At 39.0% G+C, this 20,317-nt stretch overlaps 1 protein-coding gene across 4 annotated transcripts; it reads left to right on the top strand.

Moving 5' to 3' along the window:
* The first annotated feature begins 1,997 nt into the window (after positions 1–1,997).
* Positions 1,998–18,463, top strand: SPART (spartin). 4 transcript variants are annotated; one of them, XM_026033908.1, is made up of 10 exons: positions 3,916–3,945; positions 6,289–7,121; positions 8,214–8,411; positions 9,296–9,400; positions 11,166–11,295; positions 11,997–12,191; positions 13,635–13,793; positions 13,877–13,967; positions 15,071–15,127; positions 16,967–17,023. In XM_026033908.1, exons 1-9 carry the CDS (start codon positions 3,918–3,920, stop codon positions 15,087–15,089), a joined length of 1,758 nt encoding a protein of 585 aa, XP_025889693.1. In that variant the 5' UTR covers positions 3,916–3,917; the 3' UTR covers positions 15,090–15,127; positions 16,967–17,023. The 4 variants fall into 4 exon arrangements, with proteins under 4 accessions (XP_025889691.1, XP_025889693.1, XP_025889690.1 ...); XM_026033906.1 differs by lacking the exons at positions 3,916–3,945; positions 15,071–15,127 and adding an exon at positions 1,998–2,016 and having other exon boundaries at positions 16,967–18,463; XM_026033905.1 differs by lacking the exon at positions 15,071–15,127 and having other exon boundaries at positions 16,967–18,463.
* Positions 18,464–20,317: the final 1,854 nt, after the last annotated feature.

The raw sequence follows: 20,317 nt of genomic DNA on the forward strand, positions 1-20,317 counted from the left end.
CCGGGCAGCCGTTAGACTTCATTGCCCTGAGGGATCACTGCAGATTTATGTATGGCCTGTACACCAAGGTCATTTTCTGAAAAGTTGTTTTCTTGATTGGCTCCCAGASTGCATTGACTATGTGGGCTGTTCCATCTCAGGTATGGGAGTCTGCATTTGCTTTTGTTGAACTTTGTGAGGCATTTTGAGGATACGGAATTACACCGATGSTAATGGTGTAATAATCTCAGCAGGTAGCTGAGATGCTTGGACACTTCATCTGAACCATTACAGTGGCTCTTCTGTCCTTAAACGCTTGTGAACTGCACCACACACCACTAGCAGCAGGGCTGGAGTCACTCTTATCTTCCCACAGCAAACTTACGCCTTCACAGGCATRTAAAACAATCAGTGCTTGCAGTACTGATTGGAGACAAGGATGTTGCTCTCCACCATAAAACTGCTTTCTAAACCTTGTATATATCCACATAACATTATTCAGTGTCACCTACAGCCACTTGAGTTCAAGCCAGTGCCTGCCTAAACCAATATCTAGGGTCATCTCTACTAGCTCAAATCATATCTACTATGTTCATTCATTTGCATGCTTGTACTCTTTAATGACTGTCATCCTCATCATGTTAATTTAAAGGGAGAAATTGTTCCAGGAGCTGATTTGTGGAAGTCTCATCTCTTCTAGGTTGGTCTCTGTTTCTCATCAGTAGTAAAAAGAACTGAAGGCTGGTAAATCATAATTCAGGAACACAGAATTCCTAGACAAGTTTTGCTCTAGAAACTGTTATATGTGGAAAATTTCTAGAAATACTCCAGCTAAATGAGTCTGAGAAACAAATGCATYTTCCAAGACGTGTTCTGGGTATGGCTGCCACTAATTAAACACAAAGCTTACTATCAGTTTCCTTTSATCTGTAATTTCGGGTATGTCAGAGAAAGTTGATGCACAATCAGCATAGGTATAGCCGAATAACTGTACTTAAGAAAGCAAGTAAATAAGCCCTAACAGAGTTAGCTACACCCTCCTTGGTATGCAGAGGTATGTAGAATAAGGCTAAAAAGAAACAAGCACAAGGTAWTAACACACATCACTTCTGTTACACTTAAATCCCATGGTCTGAAATTTTCTATGTGAAAGTCAAATTCCAGAAGATTCTTAGTATTATGATTATTAACATAGGAAGCAAAGAATATGCTGCCTGATTATACTCAAATTCTAATTGGTCTCTCTCACTGGGAATTGAGGGTCTTCCTAGTTTAAGGCAAGTGCTCAAAAATTAGCAAGAATATTTTCCTTTGCTTTTATAGCATCAGTTGACCGTGCTCGTCCCCACAGAAAAGAGTTAGGAAACGGCTTTCCCATGGTTAGAAAGGAGCTTTATGACCACCTTTGAGGCAACAGTCGAAATAAATTTGAAGTATGTGACACACAAGTGTAAGCTATAGCAAGATCTCCTGCCGTTTCTGCATGTGCTGCCCACGATGCCTGCTTTCACATGCCACCCATTTCAAATCTCCATGTTTCACTGCCCAGCCCCACGCCCAGACTTTTCAAGGGCATTCAAAACCCTCTACTGGAAGCCAAGGCTTAAGCCAGGGGAGATATAGATTGCAAGCAACATTTATCCAACCCCTTTTATTAGTTGATATTAGTAACAACAGGCGCTATAACATGGCTGTAAGCACAGCCGCCCCTCTCACGTGAGGCGCCACCCGAACAAAACCGCCTCCCGGCGGCCGTTGGGCCCCGCCCACGCCCCCAACGGCCGCGCAGTGACGTCACGGGGGCGCGCCCCGCCCCCGCCGAGAAGCGTCGCGCGGGCCCGGCCGCSTGAGGCGGCGGCTCCTCCTCGGTGAGCGCGGCCGGGACGCGGGGAAGGGGCGCAGGGGGGGCCGGCGCCGGCCCGCAGAGCTGCGGCTTGGGCTTCCTCCGCTTTAAAAGAGGAGCGTCGTGCGAGCTGGGCCGCGCAGCTTGTGCCGATGTGGAGGGGGAGCAGCGTGGCCGTGATGGGAAACCGGCAGGTCCGGTGCTAATGACGGCGCGTTGAGCAGCTTTGCATAAGGAGTTGCGTCGCTCTTAAACCTTCCATGATGTCGCCGGGTTTCTGCCCTCGCAGCGGCGGGCTGGGGCAATGTCTGCGCCTGAGCGCCGCGAGGGGCTGGGCGGTGCGGCTGGGGGATGAAGGCAGGCGCTTTCCTGCCCTCCTGGCCCTTTTCCCTTTTGGAGAGGCCCTTTCCTTCCTTTTGCAGCAGGCGAGGACTCCAGCGCCTAAAAGCTCCAGATAGGGAGCTTGGGATGGGCCTGCGGAGCGCTGGGCCAGGAAGTGTGTTCGTGGGGAGAAGGCAGCAGTCATACGGAGAGGAGAAGTTAGATAAGCCACCCCACAGTGAACAACTTCAAGATTAATTATAAATAAAATGGTTTAAATAAACGTAGAGTTTTTATCAACTGGAAACTCTCTTAGTTTAAATTCTTCATGTTTGATTCAATTCAGGCAGTTCTCACTATTCTCAAAAGATATAAATATCCCTTTGATTGATCTTTCCCTAAAGAATTAAGCCTTAAAGAATTTTGTCTAGATTGTAGCTCTCCTCAGGCTTTTTGTCTTTGAAATGAATGAGTGGTAGGGAAACAGTTGATGTATAGGAGGAGGCATTAGATTAAGGGAGATGGTTTTTGTTTGTTTGTTTGTTCCTTTTTCTCCCTTCTTTCCCTCAATCCCTGCTTCAGACTTCAAAAACAGGGATTTTGAGACTTCTTTCAGTCAGGAAATGTAATCCTCCTAATAAGCTTTAGGTTTCAAAGTTACCTTTTGACAGTGATGTCCACAATTTAACTCTTCTTAAATGAGGTGGCTTTTTTCTAAGATGTGCTTCTTCAGTGGATCAGTGGCCGAATAGTTGAGGTATTTGCCTACAACATCAGAATGACCCAAAGTTTTCCTGTTGCAGTGTATTTCTTGTGGACARGTCACTTAGCTGTGACTTGGAAAAGGGCTAAGGAATGAGTGCGAGTGCCAGACTGATCCGTGATTACCTCCCGTGCCTTTTCTTAGCTTGGTTTTAGAGGAGCTTTCTCAAAAACAAGTTACTCAAAGCCTTATTTAGTGCTAAGAGGTTCAAATSGGCACAAATCTGTGTATCTGGTCATGGGACCAAAGGTTGCTTTGTGGCTTGTTTAGCAACACATACTTTGCCATCCATTCCACTTTAAAATGGAGACTATAAGACTATTGCCATGGAGTAGCAATAGTGGCATGTAGTGTATGCACTGATCATGCTGACATCTCTCTTTTCTTACAGATAGATTCTAGTGGCCACAAAGCCTGTGCTTTAACAAGAACAATGTTGTTGACAGCACTACACGCATACAATGAATAATAAATTAATTCACCCTTAAACTGAAACGTAGCTGTGACTTTTGCATTTTACTTGATGATGCTTTTTGTTTTATGCCAACAATCAAAAACAAAAGATACACTTAAAATCTGGGTGATATCTAGGGCTTAGTCCGCAATTAAACACATGAGGCAAAATAGGCTATAGAGCTGAGCCCCCTAGGTGAGTTGGTTAGTCTCAGTTAAAAGGGACTTGTAACATAATTGGCTTCACAGCCATTAAACATGGCCAAATACAGCTTACTACTTTTTAAGCAAAATGTAGTAATGTTAGGTTAAACAGTATGCTTTCTTACTTTCTTAAACATTTTCTGTGTTTTCAGGAGCTTTTGGTAATTTTTAAATGAGACCTTCACTGCAAYGTTGTTTTATTTTTGATATTTTTARTGAAAAAGTAATTTTCATTAGTATGTGCAAGCKTTGGCACAAGATCATGTGACTTAGTGGTCCCTACTCTCTTTTTCTGTTTTTTTCTCCCCAGCAAGTGGTTTGACCGCACAYATCTCAAATGATTCTGAATACTTGATGTATATGTTCTTTAATTACCTGGAAGGTTAGTAACTAAAGTATGTTTTATGAATGATGAGAAAGGATCTCCTACATCACAAAATCCATTTGGCTGTGTCATAATCCTTCTTATAAGAGTGCAGCTCTATGCATAGTCCTGCTGGATTTCTTTCCAGTTACATTCAGCATAACTCTTTGCTGTTTATAGCTTCTAATCGTTGTTCTTGATGATTACTAAATACATATATATTCTTATGGCAGTGTTGTTCTACATCTTAAATGAAAGATGCTTGTCCTCTAGCCAGTGGGTGACTGTAGTTGATCAGAAAAGCTTCCGTGGCCTGAGGTTCATTTTCCTGCTGCATAATAGCGAATAGGCGGCAAGCCAGGTGAATTGAGTGRCTTGTGACCTGCTCCATGTGCGCTGCCTTTTCAGTGCTCTGGGGCCCCTTCCTCTAATATTTTTAGCTGTCATTGAACTGAAAAGCACCCCTCAGTGGTTTTGCACAAGGGATAATTCTGCCGTATCATAGAAGTATAGAACTGTACCTGATTATCCGACGCTTCTGTCCTGTGGCTACAAATGCTTCAGTCATGTAAGTGCTGTCTGCGTTTTGTTCATAAAGCACAGCAGAAYTGAGCACAGCGTGCAGACTTTGTGTTTTGGTGCACCTCTTCTGGTGACCTGCACCTCTAAAAGTTTGTGCTTTTGTTGAAGTAGAGGAATGATTATTTCCTTTTATTTATTTATTTAAATATATATATATATGTGTGTATATTTCCCTTTGCCTTATTGATAGTATAAAACAAAAAGAATGATTAAACTGAAATCAAGATACTATTTTTAAGATTTTTAACAGAAGTTTGTATTCAATAGTGCCTTTTTTCCTGGCATGCTTACTTCAGGTGTTCTTTACTTTTAATCCAGCCTATTTATAGAGACTAATCCAATCTCTTCAGTTTACTAGCTCAGTAAGTCAAGCATGTTTTTCTTCTCCCTGCCAGCAAGCAATTAATTCCTCAGAAAACATCAGTTACCCTTCCTTACATCTCTTCCTGTTTTGATGCAGCTTTCTTGATAGTGGTTTAATTATGGTGTGAATTCTTACGTGTGCTTTCTACAGTGGCATTAATGGTTCCATATGTGAAGGAAGGCATCCTTTTCTTTCCTGATTTTCTTTAGATTGCAGTTACCTTTATATAGCCACAATTTCTGTGGCTTGTTATTGTCTCATTGACAAAAGCACCTTATTTTTTTCTTTTTTTTTCCTTGCAGCTCACAGCAACTTCTCTTGAAAATGCATCTTCTTTTCCATTTAAACAGTATCCTATTTATGTTGTTCACCAAGTTGATTGCTCAGGTGCAAGAGTCTGAATGTGTGGGTGTKTTTTGTTTGTTTGTTTTGTTTTTCTTTTCTCTGAATCTCAGTGCTACCTGCAGAAAACTTCACTGAAACTTCTTTACATTTTGTGTGTTGTGAATGTTGCCCTGGTCCAAGAATAATTTATATTGTTGCATTTGGAAAGACTGAACTGTATTTAGTTAGCAAAGTAGGTTATACAAATTTTGACGTTTTAATAAGCCTGTTGAATTCTATTCTGCTCTTCAGCTGTTGAAATACGCATGGGAAGATGACTGAGTAATCCSTTACAAAACAAAAGGAACAGCTAGAACCTCCCATCCATAGCAGTGCACTATTTATTTTTGTTAGATGAGGAGCAAAGGATGGAAAATACCACTTGTTTCTATCCTCATAAACACTATACAGAAAACCAGTAATACCCTTAATGGRAGATATTACTCTCTTCATTTTGTAAAGCACAGCTTTTAACTGTTAAACATATTTCTTTCTAGTTGTGTGTGTTGCTACTAGTTGACAGCAAAACATGAAGATTTGCCTAAATTCATTAGGGCTTTCCCTTAAGTTGTATAGTGAAAAAGTACCAAGTTGATRAGCTCAGGCCTTTGCTTAAATAGACAGCATATTAACTCACCTTGCATATTCTCTTTTGAAAACATTGWCAAAAATAAATTTAGATTTTTTTTTCCTTCTCCAGCAACTAGCTACTGTTAAGGCATTTTTAAAATAGAAAATTTAATATCTGTGTCTCTGTGTTCTTCTGRTACTTAACTTTTAAGACATATATCTTTGTGTTGTAATTAGATTTGATAGTTATAGAGTTAAATTCCATATTGACTTGGAATCTTGCATCCTATATCTGAAGGTTATAAGGCAACAACCATAATGAATCAGACTTTGTACCATGCAACTTGATACCTTTCTGCTGATACATACAGTATTAGCGATCAGTTAAGACATGTTATTATAAGATAATGTTTGTTGAGTGTAATCTGAAAAATCTTACTGACTTTTATTCCCATTTGCAGTAATGGAACAAGCGCAGGATTCGGTTATGCAAGAAGATGCAAACATTAAGGCTATTAATGAGGAGTACAGGAAAGCCTTTATATTTATCAATAAAGGACTGAACACAGATGAACTGAGTCAGAAGGAAGAGGCAAAAAATTACTATAAGCAGGGACTAGACCACTTGCTTCGAGGAATCAGCATTCCCTCACAGGACCCTGCATGTGTGGGATCCCAGTGGGAGTCTGCCAGGCAGATGCAACAGAAGATGAAGGAGACCCTCCAAAACGTTCGCGCTCGACTCAGTGTTTTAGAACAAGATGTCTCCACTGTGCAAGGAAGTCCTGCTGCAACAGATGCCCCTGCTGAGGTACCCAAGCTGTACCCTTCTGTTCCTTTTAAAGAGAAGCCGGAAAGACCTCCTGCACCTACTTCTCTGCTGGCACCCAGCCAGCCACCTGTGGCCAGCAGAAGTGGTGCAAGTGCGAGYGAGGGACAGATTCCAACAATGAGTCCATCAGATCCAAATCCTCTCTGTCTGCCAAATGAAGCACCTCCTGCCTACACACCTCAAGCTGCCGATGGCCATTTTACTGTGTCCTATGGCACAGACTCTGGGGAGTTTTCATCTGTAGGTGAAGACTACTATAGAAAGTGTAACCAGCCACCTCCCCTTGAAAATCTGGGGGTGGATGCGGATGAACTGATCTTGATTCCTCAAGGAGTGCAGATATTCTTTGTGACYCCTGATGGGCAAGTTAGTGCTCCTTCATATCCTGGATATCTACGCATCGTGAARTTCTTGGATGCAGATAGTGAGACGGCTCAGAATCGTCCACCTGCCTTTCTTCAGGTAACAAATAAAGCATGATAAAACAAACAAAACTCTCATTTAATTATATTTCAAAAATGACATAAAATTTTAAATGCCTGTGGCCTTAAGTTTTTGCTCCTCTGAGCCTAAAGCTGTGTGAAAAAATGCAAAAGGCTCTCTGTCTTGGAGAAATGGTTATCTGCAAATGTACATCAGTATGTACATCAGTATGACTTTTCTGAGAAATGTCCTCTAGGATCAGTATGACTTTTCTGAGAAATGTCCTCTAGGTGTTCCCCTGGTTCCTGAGTGCTTACTGTTTTGATTAATTGTTTCCTAAGGGATTTGGCCTAACATGTCTCTTCATGTTATAAAATTAACTTCCCTTTCTTCAGATAGAGAAGAAGACATGCTGCCTGTAACATTTCAAATAGACTTCTTTGTCTGAGCTAGTGATACTGCAGTCAGCTTGGAGAACTGATAATTCAGAATGTTAATCTGCTCATGACTACAACAGGAAAAGACATGTTATTTGGATTTTCCAGCCTGTGCTTGTTTCTCCAGGCATATTCTGTAACATAGGTGGTTTCTGATCAGTTTCTGAATTTGGTTCTTTTTGTTCCTGCTAGAGCTGTTGGTTCTTGGAGATTGCCTCTGTGAAGAGGAAACTTTGAAGAAACAGGGGGAAACACTTTGAGATGTTGGGTTCTCCTCATTCCTCTCTACCTCCCCTCCTCTGRCCTTGCAGTAGCTATGCCAGTAACAAACTTCTATTTATTCCACCCTATAAACATGTCCTGGGATCAACAGGAGRTTATGGGCACTATGAATCCTGATTTGACTGACTGGGTATTTCATCTCCATCTGTAACGACGCCTCAATTAAGAGGCTACCAGGCTGAATTGAAATCCCATAAGAATTTTCTCCATATTAGACTGTCAAAGCTAATCRGGGATGATATTTTTACAACCATGGAATACTTGTTATTTTCAGGATGGCATGAGGAAGGCTTTTATTTTACTTAAACTGTATGGAAAGCTAAGTTTTCAGTGCTAATAGGTGCTTTTTTCATTGATAAGATTCTTTAATTTGTAGAAATAATCTTTCCTTTATTGTATTTATTTTTTCTAGGTTTGTGACTGGATGTATCCTCTAATGAGTAATCAGTCTCCTGTCCTGTGCTGCAACACCGGAGTCTACATGTTCCCTGACACCATGTCGCAGGTGCCAGGATCTTATGTGGGAGTCGTGTTGTCCTCAGAACTTCCAGCRGCTGACAGGGAGCTTTTTGAGGATTTGTTAAAACAGATGTCTGATCTTCGAATCCAGGTAAATCCCAGGGCTGCCTCTCTTTAAACCAATAAAAGGTAGAAATGATCAATATATTTTCCTGATAATATTTACTTGTATAAAACTGCAAAGTCTTCTGTTTTTTTTTTTTTTTTTTTGGTAAACTCAACCATGTAAAATAAATGATGTAGACAAGATTAAGCACATAGAAATGATGTATGTACCATAATATATGAGGGAGGATAGTTTTGGGTTTTTTTAAATAAACTCTAAGCACAGAAAATAAATGATCATTTTATGCAATTTCATTGTTTTCCAGAACAGAACATAGGCATAAATGACAAGTTTTGTTCAGGAGAAAGCATTTTTATTTTTTGTGAGTGCTTTCAGTAAGCACTCACAAAAAGTAAGCTTTCAGCAGCCTTATTGTAGAAGATTAAGCAGAGTGAAAATAAATTAAAAAGAAAAAACAGAATCTAACCAAGGCACAAACCAGTTAGATATACTGACTAGAAATAAGGTGAAAAGTGTTCGTGATGGCTCTAACAGAGCATTGGAGCAGTATTTCAAGAGGAATGATAATCAACAACCACTTAAAATCGATAAAATTACATCTTTTCATGAAAGAYACCATCCTGTTGAATACTAAGACTTGAATACAGTGACTTGGAAGGATCCATTTTGCAACATTTCACGTGRGTGGTGTTTGATTATGTTATAAATTCTGTTGAGTTCAGCAGGATTCCAGTAATTTGCTTTAAAAGTACCACACAGTAGTGTGATTTTTTTTTTCTTTTTTTCCAGTGCAGCAGACAGTGGATAAAATTCTATGATCTTTCCTGTGTAGAAATTTAGATTATAGTAATCCCTTTTTTGTCCTAAAATTGCACTTTCTGTTAATGTTCCCTGATACAATGTCACAGGTGCCAGGATCTCATGAGAAAGTAGGGTTATCTTCAGAACTCCCAGCAGCTGTGAGATCATATTTTGAAGATAAGGTAAAACAGAGGTCTGGCCACAAAGTCCAGGTAAATTCTGGAATAGTGATTCTAAAATTTTTTCCCCGCTTTGGTAGTGAAAATTATAACTGAAATACAACTTAAAACTGCTGAGATTTCAGCCCTGTTTGACACAGAAGTATATGCTTCCACCAATTCCCACATGGCACACTTCCTGATATTTTTTTTAAAACTTATTTTTCTCCCTTAGACTTGGAGCATGTCCAATTACTGCAAACTTCTAAATTCTAGAAAATCAGTAGTAGGTTTCTGGAATTTTACAAACTTTCTCACGTTACCAAGTCGAAATTTTCCTAAAACATTTCAAAGCCTGGTCTGCTGGCCTTTTAACTCTGTTTTGCATAGTGCTCTGGTGGATCTAAGGACCAAGCATATGCAATATTTATGCATGTTATGGAGTTGTATTTCACATTAGACAACCCATTTCTGCTCCTTAGCAGCGGCTGACTGAACCTTTTTCTATTTGGTCACTGACAATTTGTTATAAATAAATTATATCTTGAATACTTTTTTTTACCCCATTTGTTGCTTCATAATTACAACTCTGTATGTAAAAATTATTTCTGCAAATGATCAAATGATAAAAACAGAAACATGAACTGAAAGTGAAATGTTACACCGCTGTCAAGCAGTAAGGGATGGTTTACTACAAGTCAGTGATACTGAAAAAAGAATTACTTATTCAAAGTAATAGTGATACATTGTTAGCCTTCAGGATAGTAAGTGACTAAGACCTAAGTTAGTCCTTGTCCTTTTTTTTTTTTTCTTTTATCTAAACGGTCCTTTTTGTGCAGGATCCTATGTTTGTAAGATTACCATGTAATACCAGGTATTATTGGTTTGAGTTTTATATTGTTTATAGCTTTCGTGTAGGAATGCTSTCATACAGGCTCTTCTGGAAGAAAAAAAAGTTCTTTTATCTATTGTTAATAAGTTCTGTTTTAAATTATTGAATTTACATTGTAGAATCTTAACTAAAAACTAAATTTATTACATTTTTATTGGTCTTCTCTAGTGAGTATTCCAAGTTCTTTGTCTRCAAACTATCAGGTACAGATATTAGAGATACTAACCACACTGTGATTGCTAATTAATTATGACTGTCTACTCTAGAAACACTAGAATGAGAGGAATTTGCACAGAATTTGTCCACCCACGGTTAGTGGTATCATGCACAGCTTTCAAATGTTCCTTGGCTGCATCAATCTGAAAAARCAGCAGCAGCAGCACATGCAATGAAAGATCTCCTTTATTTAGAAATTCYGGAGGGAAGGATGAGGCACAAACAACCAGAACAGCTGCATTCTTCTAGTGCAGCTGGAGGCTCTGACCAAGATGAAGAAAAGGGACTGCAGTTCCTGTCTTAAAAAACAAAAACAAAACAAACAACAACAACAAACAACACACAATAGAGTTGACTTTCCTTTGGGAAGATAAAAATGGTAGATGTTCAYGGATCTTATCTTTTGTACTAGTTAAATTGTATTGTCCGCTACCTCTACTTTGTTACTTCACTAGACAGCCTTGTTGTCAAGAAAATCTTGTAATTGTAACTGAAGAAAGATTTAAGAAAATGCTTAGTTGTTTGTTAAGCTTTTCTTCATATGTAGCCTTTCTGTGGAAAAGTGATGKAGTCACAAACTTCCCTTGACTTTCTGTACACTTGTTGGGGGAAAACAGTGTTGGCTTTTTTGTTCTCCATAGTAGATCTGTATAGTCATGTAAATAAATACCTTRCGGAGTAGTTTCTCAGATGTTTCCTTTCATATCTTAGCCTGCAGAAGCCTCTAGTGATGCGTTTAGCTTGCCTCAGACTGTGCACATTCAACCACAAGTTGAAGGAGAGGAAAGAGCAAAAGAGCTGCCGGAATGGAGTGAGAAAGTTGCCCATGGAATCTTGTCAGGTACTGTCATAGTAAGGGGATTAGGTTAAATAAAAACCTCTTTGAGTAGTACTTAAATGCAGGTGTACTGGGCTGAGCAGTCAGAAATGGTTAGTCACAACTTAAARTTGTAGTTATCTAAAAGATACTTTGTTTTGTTCTGTTAAAACAGTCCCCAATTTTAATCCCCTGTCAGCAAGGGATTTGTTCACAACAAATAGTCTAGTCTCCTAGTTCAAGCACGTAAATTAGTTTATTGCCCTGTATGACTCAAAGAGCTGTGATGGAACAATTTTATTCTTATATAAGCAGTTATGTTAAAGTGTGCGTTTACTGTACTTGGTGCAGATAAGCACCGAAATGCATAAATGACCACCAACCTATCACTAGAAATACGAAGCTGCTAGAAGGGCTGATGAAAAGACAGAAGATTGGGTTTTACATACTCAGAATGCTAATAGCATCAAGATGTGCAGCTTTATTACTGTAGACCCTGTTGGGAGTTGATTATCCATTAAAATGTGTGTCTATATTAAACTGAGATTTGGATAAAGAGTGGCTATAGTGGACTTAAAAAGCAGTGGAAAAGTTTCAGGGTTGTAGGAGTAGAAATCATGGCAGGAATTCATGCAGGAATGTTGCTGAAGTGTCAGTGTGGGGAAGCTGCAGAAGGAAAGACTGTGAAATCCTGCAGATATTAAGAAAAATAATTTGTTCTGAAGGTGCATCTTGGGTAAGCTGGGGCCTCATGAAAGGAGCAGAATATACTGGCAAGGCTATCCACAAAGGAGCTTCCAAGCTGCGGGAGCATATTCAGCCAGAAGAAAAACCTCTGGAAGTCAACCCAACTGTAGCAAAGGGGCTTCATGTAGCGAAACAGGCTACTGGAGGAGCTGTGAAAGTCAGCCAGTTTTTAGGTAAGATGTTACATCTCATTATTTATTTGTGAAGCTGAAAACAGATTCAGTTATCTGTAAAATGACAAGTGGTTTCTCTAGTCAAGGAACTAATTAGGAATATTTTTGTTATAAGACATGCTTTCTTTTATAGTTTGTATAGCAAAGTGTTTTAACAGTTTAACTTTTTTTCCTGCTTTCTTCTCCAAGTTTTAGATGGTCAATTCAGAATGGCTCTTAAGCTAATCGTGTATCTGAAGTTACTAACCTACAGAGTGGACCAGTGTGTGTGGGGGGGTGTATGTGTGTGCACATGCTTATGCTTTAAGAATGCCTTAAACAAGCCTGTCAGACTAGGTATAGACTTCCAGGTAGAACTGGCTGGTGTTCAAAGATGCCAAGTAATCAGAGCAGCTGTCAGTAACTTCATTCTGATATTTATATTAGGATTCATGTCAGTCTGTATCATTCAGTTGTGCTGGATACAATAAAACTTCTTTGTAGAGTTGGAATGGCAGTAAGAAAGGCAATTTTAAGTAAGTTTTAAAATCGTAAGACACTTGTCCAGAAGACAGATGAGGAGAATCCCCAATTTCTTTCCTGTCTGTAATTTGGAGACAACAAAGTAATGGAAACAGCCACTTGAAATCATAGAATGGTTGAAGTTGGAAGGGACCTCTAGATATCCTCTAGTCCAATCCCCCTGCTCCAGCAGGGACACCTAGAGCACACTGTACTGGATCACATCCAGGCAGGATCTGAACATCTCCAAAGAAGGAAACTCCACAGCCGTTCTGGGCAGCCTGTTCCAGTGCTCTGTTACCCTCACGGTGAAGACATTTTTTCCTCATGTTCAGGTAGAACTTCCTACGTTTCAGGTTGTGCCCATTGACTCTTGTTCTGTTGCTGGGCACCCCCCAAAAGAAGTCAGGCCCGATGCTCCTCCACCAAAGAGAATTCTTCCTTTCTCCAGTCCTTGTCCCTTAGTCTCCAGGTTCTGGGATTCCTGAGAACTGGCCTTAGTATTAAAGACTGAAGAAAGACTAGCTTTGTCACCAGTGTCCTTACTGCATTCGGTAACAGACTCGCATTTTCCCTAGTCTTCCTTTTGTTGCTGACATATTTAAAGCCTTTCCAGCTGTCCTTGACATCTCTTGTCAGATTAAATGCCATATGGACCTTAAGTAAAAGTATATGACAAGCATCTTCTCTGAAGTGCTTTTAGTCACAGAATAACCTTTTTTGTTGTTGTTAGGAATTGGAGCTATGCAGAATTCAAAACAAGATAACCTGTATACCCTTTGGGCACTTAAGTGTAGCTTAGAGTCTGTGTTCAAAGTCAGCCTATTAAAACAGAAGTAACGCCTTAGACTTCAGTGAAGCTAACTGCAAATCAAAGAATGTTTAAAGAAAAAATGTTCTGTGTTCTTATTGAATAATCTGCATGCCATTATTTTGCCCTAGTTGAGGGAGTGTGTTCTATAGCAAGCTGTGTTGGGAAGGAGCTGGCTCCGCATGTGAAGAAGCACGGCAGCAAATTAGTTCCAGAATCCCTCAAGAAAGACAAAGATGGAAAATCCACTTTTGATGGAGCGCTGGTGGTAGCAGCAAGTGGAGTTCAAGGTAATAGAAATTCCTTAAGCTATTTTTAATTGCCTAAGTTATTTTTCAGTGCCATGAACTCACATAAACTGTTCATTTTACAGGTTTTTCAACAGTGTGGCAAGGTTTAGAAAGCGCAGCCAAGTGCATTGCTAAAAGTGTTTCAACCGAGACTGTAAAAACTGTGAAATACAAGTAAGTTATGTTTTTATTTGCTTCATTTACAACAAAATATTGTTATTGTGTATGAATACTCTCCAACAAAGCTTGTGGAAGTGCAAGAAAGTTACTTAAAATATCTGCTTTGTTCTAGTTGCACCGGTTGTACGGTATGCACCATACGACATGATATTAACTACCTTAGTGCTCTTCACATAAATATGAAATGAATCAATGCTTCTGAAGCCTTTCTAACTCTGTTCTAAAGGTAGAACAGCTTACGGGCAGTGTTGACAAATATTGTTCAGATTTATATATCTTTTTTTGCCACACTATACTTGTCATTATATGTAATAATTGTCATTATATGTAATTGTCATTATATGTAATGTCATTATATGTAATTATAAAAGTCATTATATATAATGTCATTATGAAAAAGCATACAGTTTGAAATCTCTCATCCCTGAGATTTTAGTTTTTGGGAACTTAAAATTTAAGAAAAATGAAGTGACTTCAACTGTCAACATATCAGACCCAAGTGAGGAGGTACAAACATTTTGTGTAAAGAAATCTAAAGCATAAATAGCAATAATAAGACGATACAAGAGGATACTCTAGTCACAACTTCCAAAAAGAAAATGTTCCTAGAAAATGGTAGTGAGGGAAGAAGATCGTTACATTTGACAACCTATTATTAGGACAGGACTGAACAAAGTTGATGCCTGTGTTTAGTGAGAGGAACTAGGGAGAATTATAAAACAACTACAAAATATCTCAAATCCCTCTCTCAAAGAACAGTAGGAATAATGAAATKTGCAAAGTAAGCAAAAGTACCTAGGTTAAATGGAGTTGATGAGTGTAGCAGAAATTTTAAGAAAGGATGTTGGAAGGGCACACAGACCATTAGCAGCAGGAARCAAGATGACAGGGTAAACAACGGAGCATGGAAGTTAGTGGTTTGACATCTCCCATTCTGTTCTAACRCGCTGCAGATAGGAAGGCAGAGACGTGAGGCAAGATAGCAAGCTGCTAGCAGTGCTGCTTTATTGCTCACGTGTTTGCTTTTGATAGGGCTCCCAGAAGGCATTGTATGAGTACTCTTGTCACATAAATTCATAACTATGTTTTTGTTTTAGGTATAAAAATAGGAAATAATGAGACCAGCGATCAACAGTTCCTAAGATGAAAAACGAGTAAATAAATGCTGCAGTTAATTGCAATAGAATTTACAATATTTGATAGTTGAGGATTTCTTCCATCTTTGGATTCTGTTCTATATTAAAGTTCTACATAATATCTCTTTTGTAAGCTCTCTTTTGCCTTGGTGACAAAAGAAGACAAAGGAGCATCATCACAGTGTCTCTATGTAAACCAATTCAGCTGAAACTTGAATGTATTCTCTTTCCTGATAMACWYATGWTWAWCATRWGTKTAAGACGATCAGAAATTGGACAGGGGGAAATGTAGCTGAGGAAGTTCTAGCTTTGCAGAAATATCTTCATTCTAACTTACTACCAGGTTTTTACAAAGGTATGAATAACTGCAGTACCTGCATCTGCTCAACCTTTTCCTTAAAGAAAAATAAAGTAAAAAAAAAAAAATAGGCAATTGAGACAGGCAAAGCAAAAAATCAACTATCAAATATTTAAGAAATTATTAGTTTCTCCATATTGGATGAGTTTCTTTAAATGAATTTGCCTGTTGTACTGATACTACACACTGTTACTCGCTTATTAATCCTGTGGTGCAAATACCTAATCAGATGAGCAAAAATTTATTTTATTTTGCTGTGAGACTAATTCTGTGCAAATCAGATGTTGATGATTTAAAGCTGTTATTCTACCAGAGAATAAAAAAAATGTTTTTTTCCAATTCACTTGCATTGTTGGTTCCAGCCATAATCTGTAGTGGCTACTCTGCTGATATGGAGAAAGATTTTTTTTTTTTTTTTGGATAAAATCTGATAGTTTTGGGATCCCTTGATATCCTGTTCTCTATTTCTGGTCAAAAGAAGAGCAGGGCAGAGGTAACTCAGCTAGCTGCTCATGTTCTGTTACTGCCTGAAATGCTTCCTTTTGGCCTGGTTTGGCTGGTGACAGCGCTCTCAGGGGAAGCGTTCAGCTTCTGGAAGAGCTGGAGTTACTGCTCTCCTCATGTAAGTCTGTCCTCCTTCAGTGCACATTCTTCAGTGCACATTCTCTACTGCTATGAAGATATTATCTTTCGTCATAAATGAGTAATTTGTTTAATGAGGATATGTGGCTGCTAACTTGCCTGCACAGCCCAGTGGGGAGATGAGAGGTTGTGCATATCAGTAACTTTCACCATATCATCAAGGTCGCTGCTTTGAGGCTTTTACTCTTTAGTATGATTTTCTCCCCCTCGCTCCCGCTCCCCCTCGCTCCCCCTTGCTCTCTCGCTCCCTCTCTCGCTCCCTCTCTTTCTCATCTCTTCTGTTTTGCTATTGTATGGACTCCAGGCTCCTTCAGATAGGCCTGCATTGCACAACAGAATTAATTGCAGGGGYCCTGCAACAAATTACTTTATCTGGCTCTAGTATTTGAGCACAGCTGTTTCAGCACCCATGGGATCCAGGTGAGTTTGCCTGGTCACAGTGGTGCACTARCATAGGAGACAACTTTGGGAACCTACAGTGTTCGTCACAAGGATCTGGTTGTGGAGAAACTCAGTGAAAGGATACAAGATACCTTGAACATAAAACAGAATATTTGCATTTACATATAGCCAAGCCTTTCCTCACAATTGTGGGGAAGGACTGGTGGGGCTTTGAGGAAAAAGGACAAACATATTGATGGAGAAGGTTATTTTAAAACTTGTCTGATAGAGTAGCAGCTCTTACTTAAATGACTCGGTAATTTTTAATTTTAATCCTTAGAAATTTAAATTGTGCACTTGAGAAAATAAATAGCTGATGGTACTTAACAGCTGTGCTTAAATTGTTGCTTTTGAAAGAACTCATGAAGGGAAAAATGCTAAATGCATTTATCTACAAATCTGTTGTCTGTCTTAAGGTATGGAGAGGATGCTGGCCATGCTACAGACAATGCTATGAATTCTGCAATCAATGTTGGCAAGACAGCGTTTAATATTGAAAACATTGGGATCAAAGCTGTGGTGAAGAGAACAGCAAAAGAAACTGGCCATGCTGTGCTGGATGAATACAAAGTACTGGATAAGGAGAAAAAGGATAAAAATAGAGAGCAATGAAATATTTCTCCAAGCCTTACATTAGCAATGAAACTTCCTGTTAAGAAGTAGCTATATTGTTAAACTGTGATTTAACACAAAGCATACTGTACTTTTCAAGCAACTATTACCTAATTTGACCTGAAAATATAAAGGCTGAGGAGGTTGAGGTTTTCCTTTCTTACAGGGAAAAATGAAAGTCTCCTTAATTCATCTTTCTGTATTGATGKCGGGAATTTTGACTGTTTGAGGGGTATGAGTTTGCAGTTAATAAACTTGCCTCTGGAAGCACTTTTTTTTTCAGGATGTAACATGAAACAGTAGAGTAATACAGAAACATTATTGTGAATATTTTTGTAATTCTTTATATTTATAAAGCAGGTTGTGATATTGAACAAATAGGGTTACTAAGTCTGTTCTTAATTATATTTAGTTTTACAAAAATAAGCTTTACTAAAACKAAGTATTTAATATACTCTCCTTATTTAAGTATTGTGTTTTATTCTTTTGTTTTCTAGAGAAATTCTTTTCATAGACACTAAAAAGCAAATCTTATCCAAAGTTCATATTGGAAGAAATGAAAGACAAATCTCAGGTAACTAGATAGCCATTCCCTTCAAAATTACTTTTTCATGCATCATCTGAACAAACCAAAGATACCAAACATTTCCTCTAAATAGAGGGTACCTGATCTGTAGAGAAATGTATTTTTCAGCTGGCACTATAAATAATATTCAGAGATTATTTGAAATGGAGATTTTTATATGGAGAAGTGCATTTCTGCACAAACAAAATATTTTTCTGTCAAAAACATTCTAGAGAGGCCACAAGAAATGCCCATGTACTCTGTACTTTTCAGATAGTCCACAAAAAGTCAAGCATACATCGTTTCGAATAGAAGACATAGTACATACTTCTTGTCTTCTATTAGATGGCATGTTTGCTTCAAGAACTAGTTCTAACAGTCAGCACCTTTATTCCCATGACTTCAGTCACACAAGGTACGTGTATGAAAGGTATGAAGACAAGCACCTTGCATTGGATGTATATGGAATATAATAGACACTACAGTGTAGCTTTGTTGCAGTGTGTAATAACTCCACGTAGAACAACTTGGTAAGGGCCCTCTTTCCTTCTGAGATGCTTTTTCACTGCTGCTTTATTTAAATGAATTTGAGGTTTAAAGTAGGTTTTAAAGCTGCTGTACATTCTAGTCTTGACTGGTCTGGTRCAGGGGGATCGCTGTTGATTTATTTACAACTCTCCTTCCTATCAAATAATGGGAGAAAATAACTGGAATGGTTGTTGGAAGTGGTAWTTGTGTATCAGATTTTTAAAAAATGGATTAACAAAGAAATACTGGAAGAGTAATGTGTAGCACATTTCCTGGTAGTTATTGTGGGTGCATATTTTAGCATGAGAAAAGTAAAATAAAGGGACTAACCACTTGAAGTGTAATGTGGACTGATTTACAGAAATAAAAGCTAAACAAGAATTGATTCAACTGTGCTTGACTTTCTTATAATATGAAGCTACTGTATGCACCAGTGAATGGAAAAACTGGAACTTCTGAAGTTTTAGAGAACTTCTTGGAGTTTAACATCTTGGAGTATATCTGCAATAAAACCTGATCCTCACTTACAGCTAAAGYGTTTCATAGTAAAAAGGCTTAGCAAAAGTAGATTATAAAAGGTTTTTTTTCTGTAAGCTGTTACTGCTGGTAGGGATGACCACTGAGTAGTACAGATTTAGTACTGGCAAAAACATTTTTGTTATGGATTCCATTTACATTAGGAATGTATTTTACTTATATCTTACTTCACCCCACCCCATTTCAATTTTTGCATATTTTTGCTTCTCCCAAATCAGCCTTCACATCCTGAGTTAACTCAGCCTTTCCTTTTATACCCACTATGAGCTCTGCTACTTATGCCTTACAGTTTAGTTTATTTTTCATTCACAGCATTATGTTTGCTTATCATTTGGACATTGGACATCTCTCTTTATGTAGTACCTGCTCTGTAAACAGCATTAGTAGAACTGCTCTGCTGCTGTTTCCAAACTCGTTTATTGCTTGTTCAGAGGCTTTTCTACTGTAGCATTTGACTTAAGTCTTGTACGGAGAAGATTACCTACAGTGTCAGTTCTACTGCTTTCTGGGGCATCCCCACCACTCTGTTGGTTAAAAAGCATGCCAAAAAAAAATATATTCTTGACCACAAATCTAGAATTTTTATTGGAAAGGAATCCTCTAGATCAGAGTGTTTGTTTAATGCTCATTAAGATGGGAGTGGGGGGGAAAAAAACATCTGAGGACTTGTAGGGCTGTCTGATTCAACCTCATTTACTCAAGGCCAGTGGTCAGGGTTGTACCTAGTTGTAGCTTCAAGGATGGCCATTACACAGCTTCTCTGGGCAGCCTCTGCCAGGGCTTGACCCTCATGGTATTCATCAAAATGAATCATAWGCAGTGCAGCTCATCCTTCTACTGCCCATCTTTGGGAAAAGTCTTWCTTTGCCCTCTCTTCACCCTCCTGTCATGTAACTCCCTGGTTCTTGTTTCTTCGTTTTTCTAGTTGTTGGCCCACGGACTGTACTGGTAAATGGGAGTTTCTCACCCTAAATGAAGGACTTTGCTTTTGCTTTTTTTTCATATCATGAGGTTGCAGCTGGAACATCCCTCCAGCCTGTCAGGTCCCTCTCAGTGGGCAGCCTGCCCTCCAGCACAGTGACTGCTCCCTCCGTTACCATTTGCAGACTTGCTGAGAGTGCCCTCCCTCCTGCCACCCAGGTAGTTAATGAGAATTTAAGTCAGACTGACCCTACTATCGATCCCTGTGCTGTGCAGTTGTCCTGCTCATCATCACACTTCAAACCTGGTGGCCCAGCCTGTTTTGCACCATATTCCTACCACTTACAAGTCCATATCTCCCCAGCTTGGCTATATGGGTACTATGGGACACTATGTAAAAGGTTCAACTGGTGAGGCTGAAGTAACTACTTTCAGCTTGAAGAAGAAATGGAAGATTTCAGAACTGTCCTAATAGTTTGAAAGGAAGCTGCAGTCATTAAAACAAAAATAATGTCATGATATGAATTTACTTTTGGTAACTGGTTTACCTTTTTAAGTAACTCTGTTTCTTGCCTTCACACAATGGGAACCTATGCATTTAAGA

The sequence above is a fragment of the Nothoprocta perdicaria genome, unplaced genomic scaffold (assembly GCF_003342845.1).
Source record: "Nothoprocta perdicaria isolate Ctin4 unplaced genomic scaffold, notPer1 scaffold_137, whole genome shotgun sequence".
Classification (NCBI taxonomy): domain Eukaryota; kingdom Metazoa; phylum Chordata; class Aves; order Tinamiformes; family Tinamidae; genus Nothoprocta; species Nothoprocta perdicaria.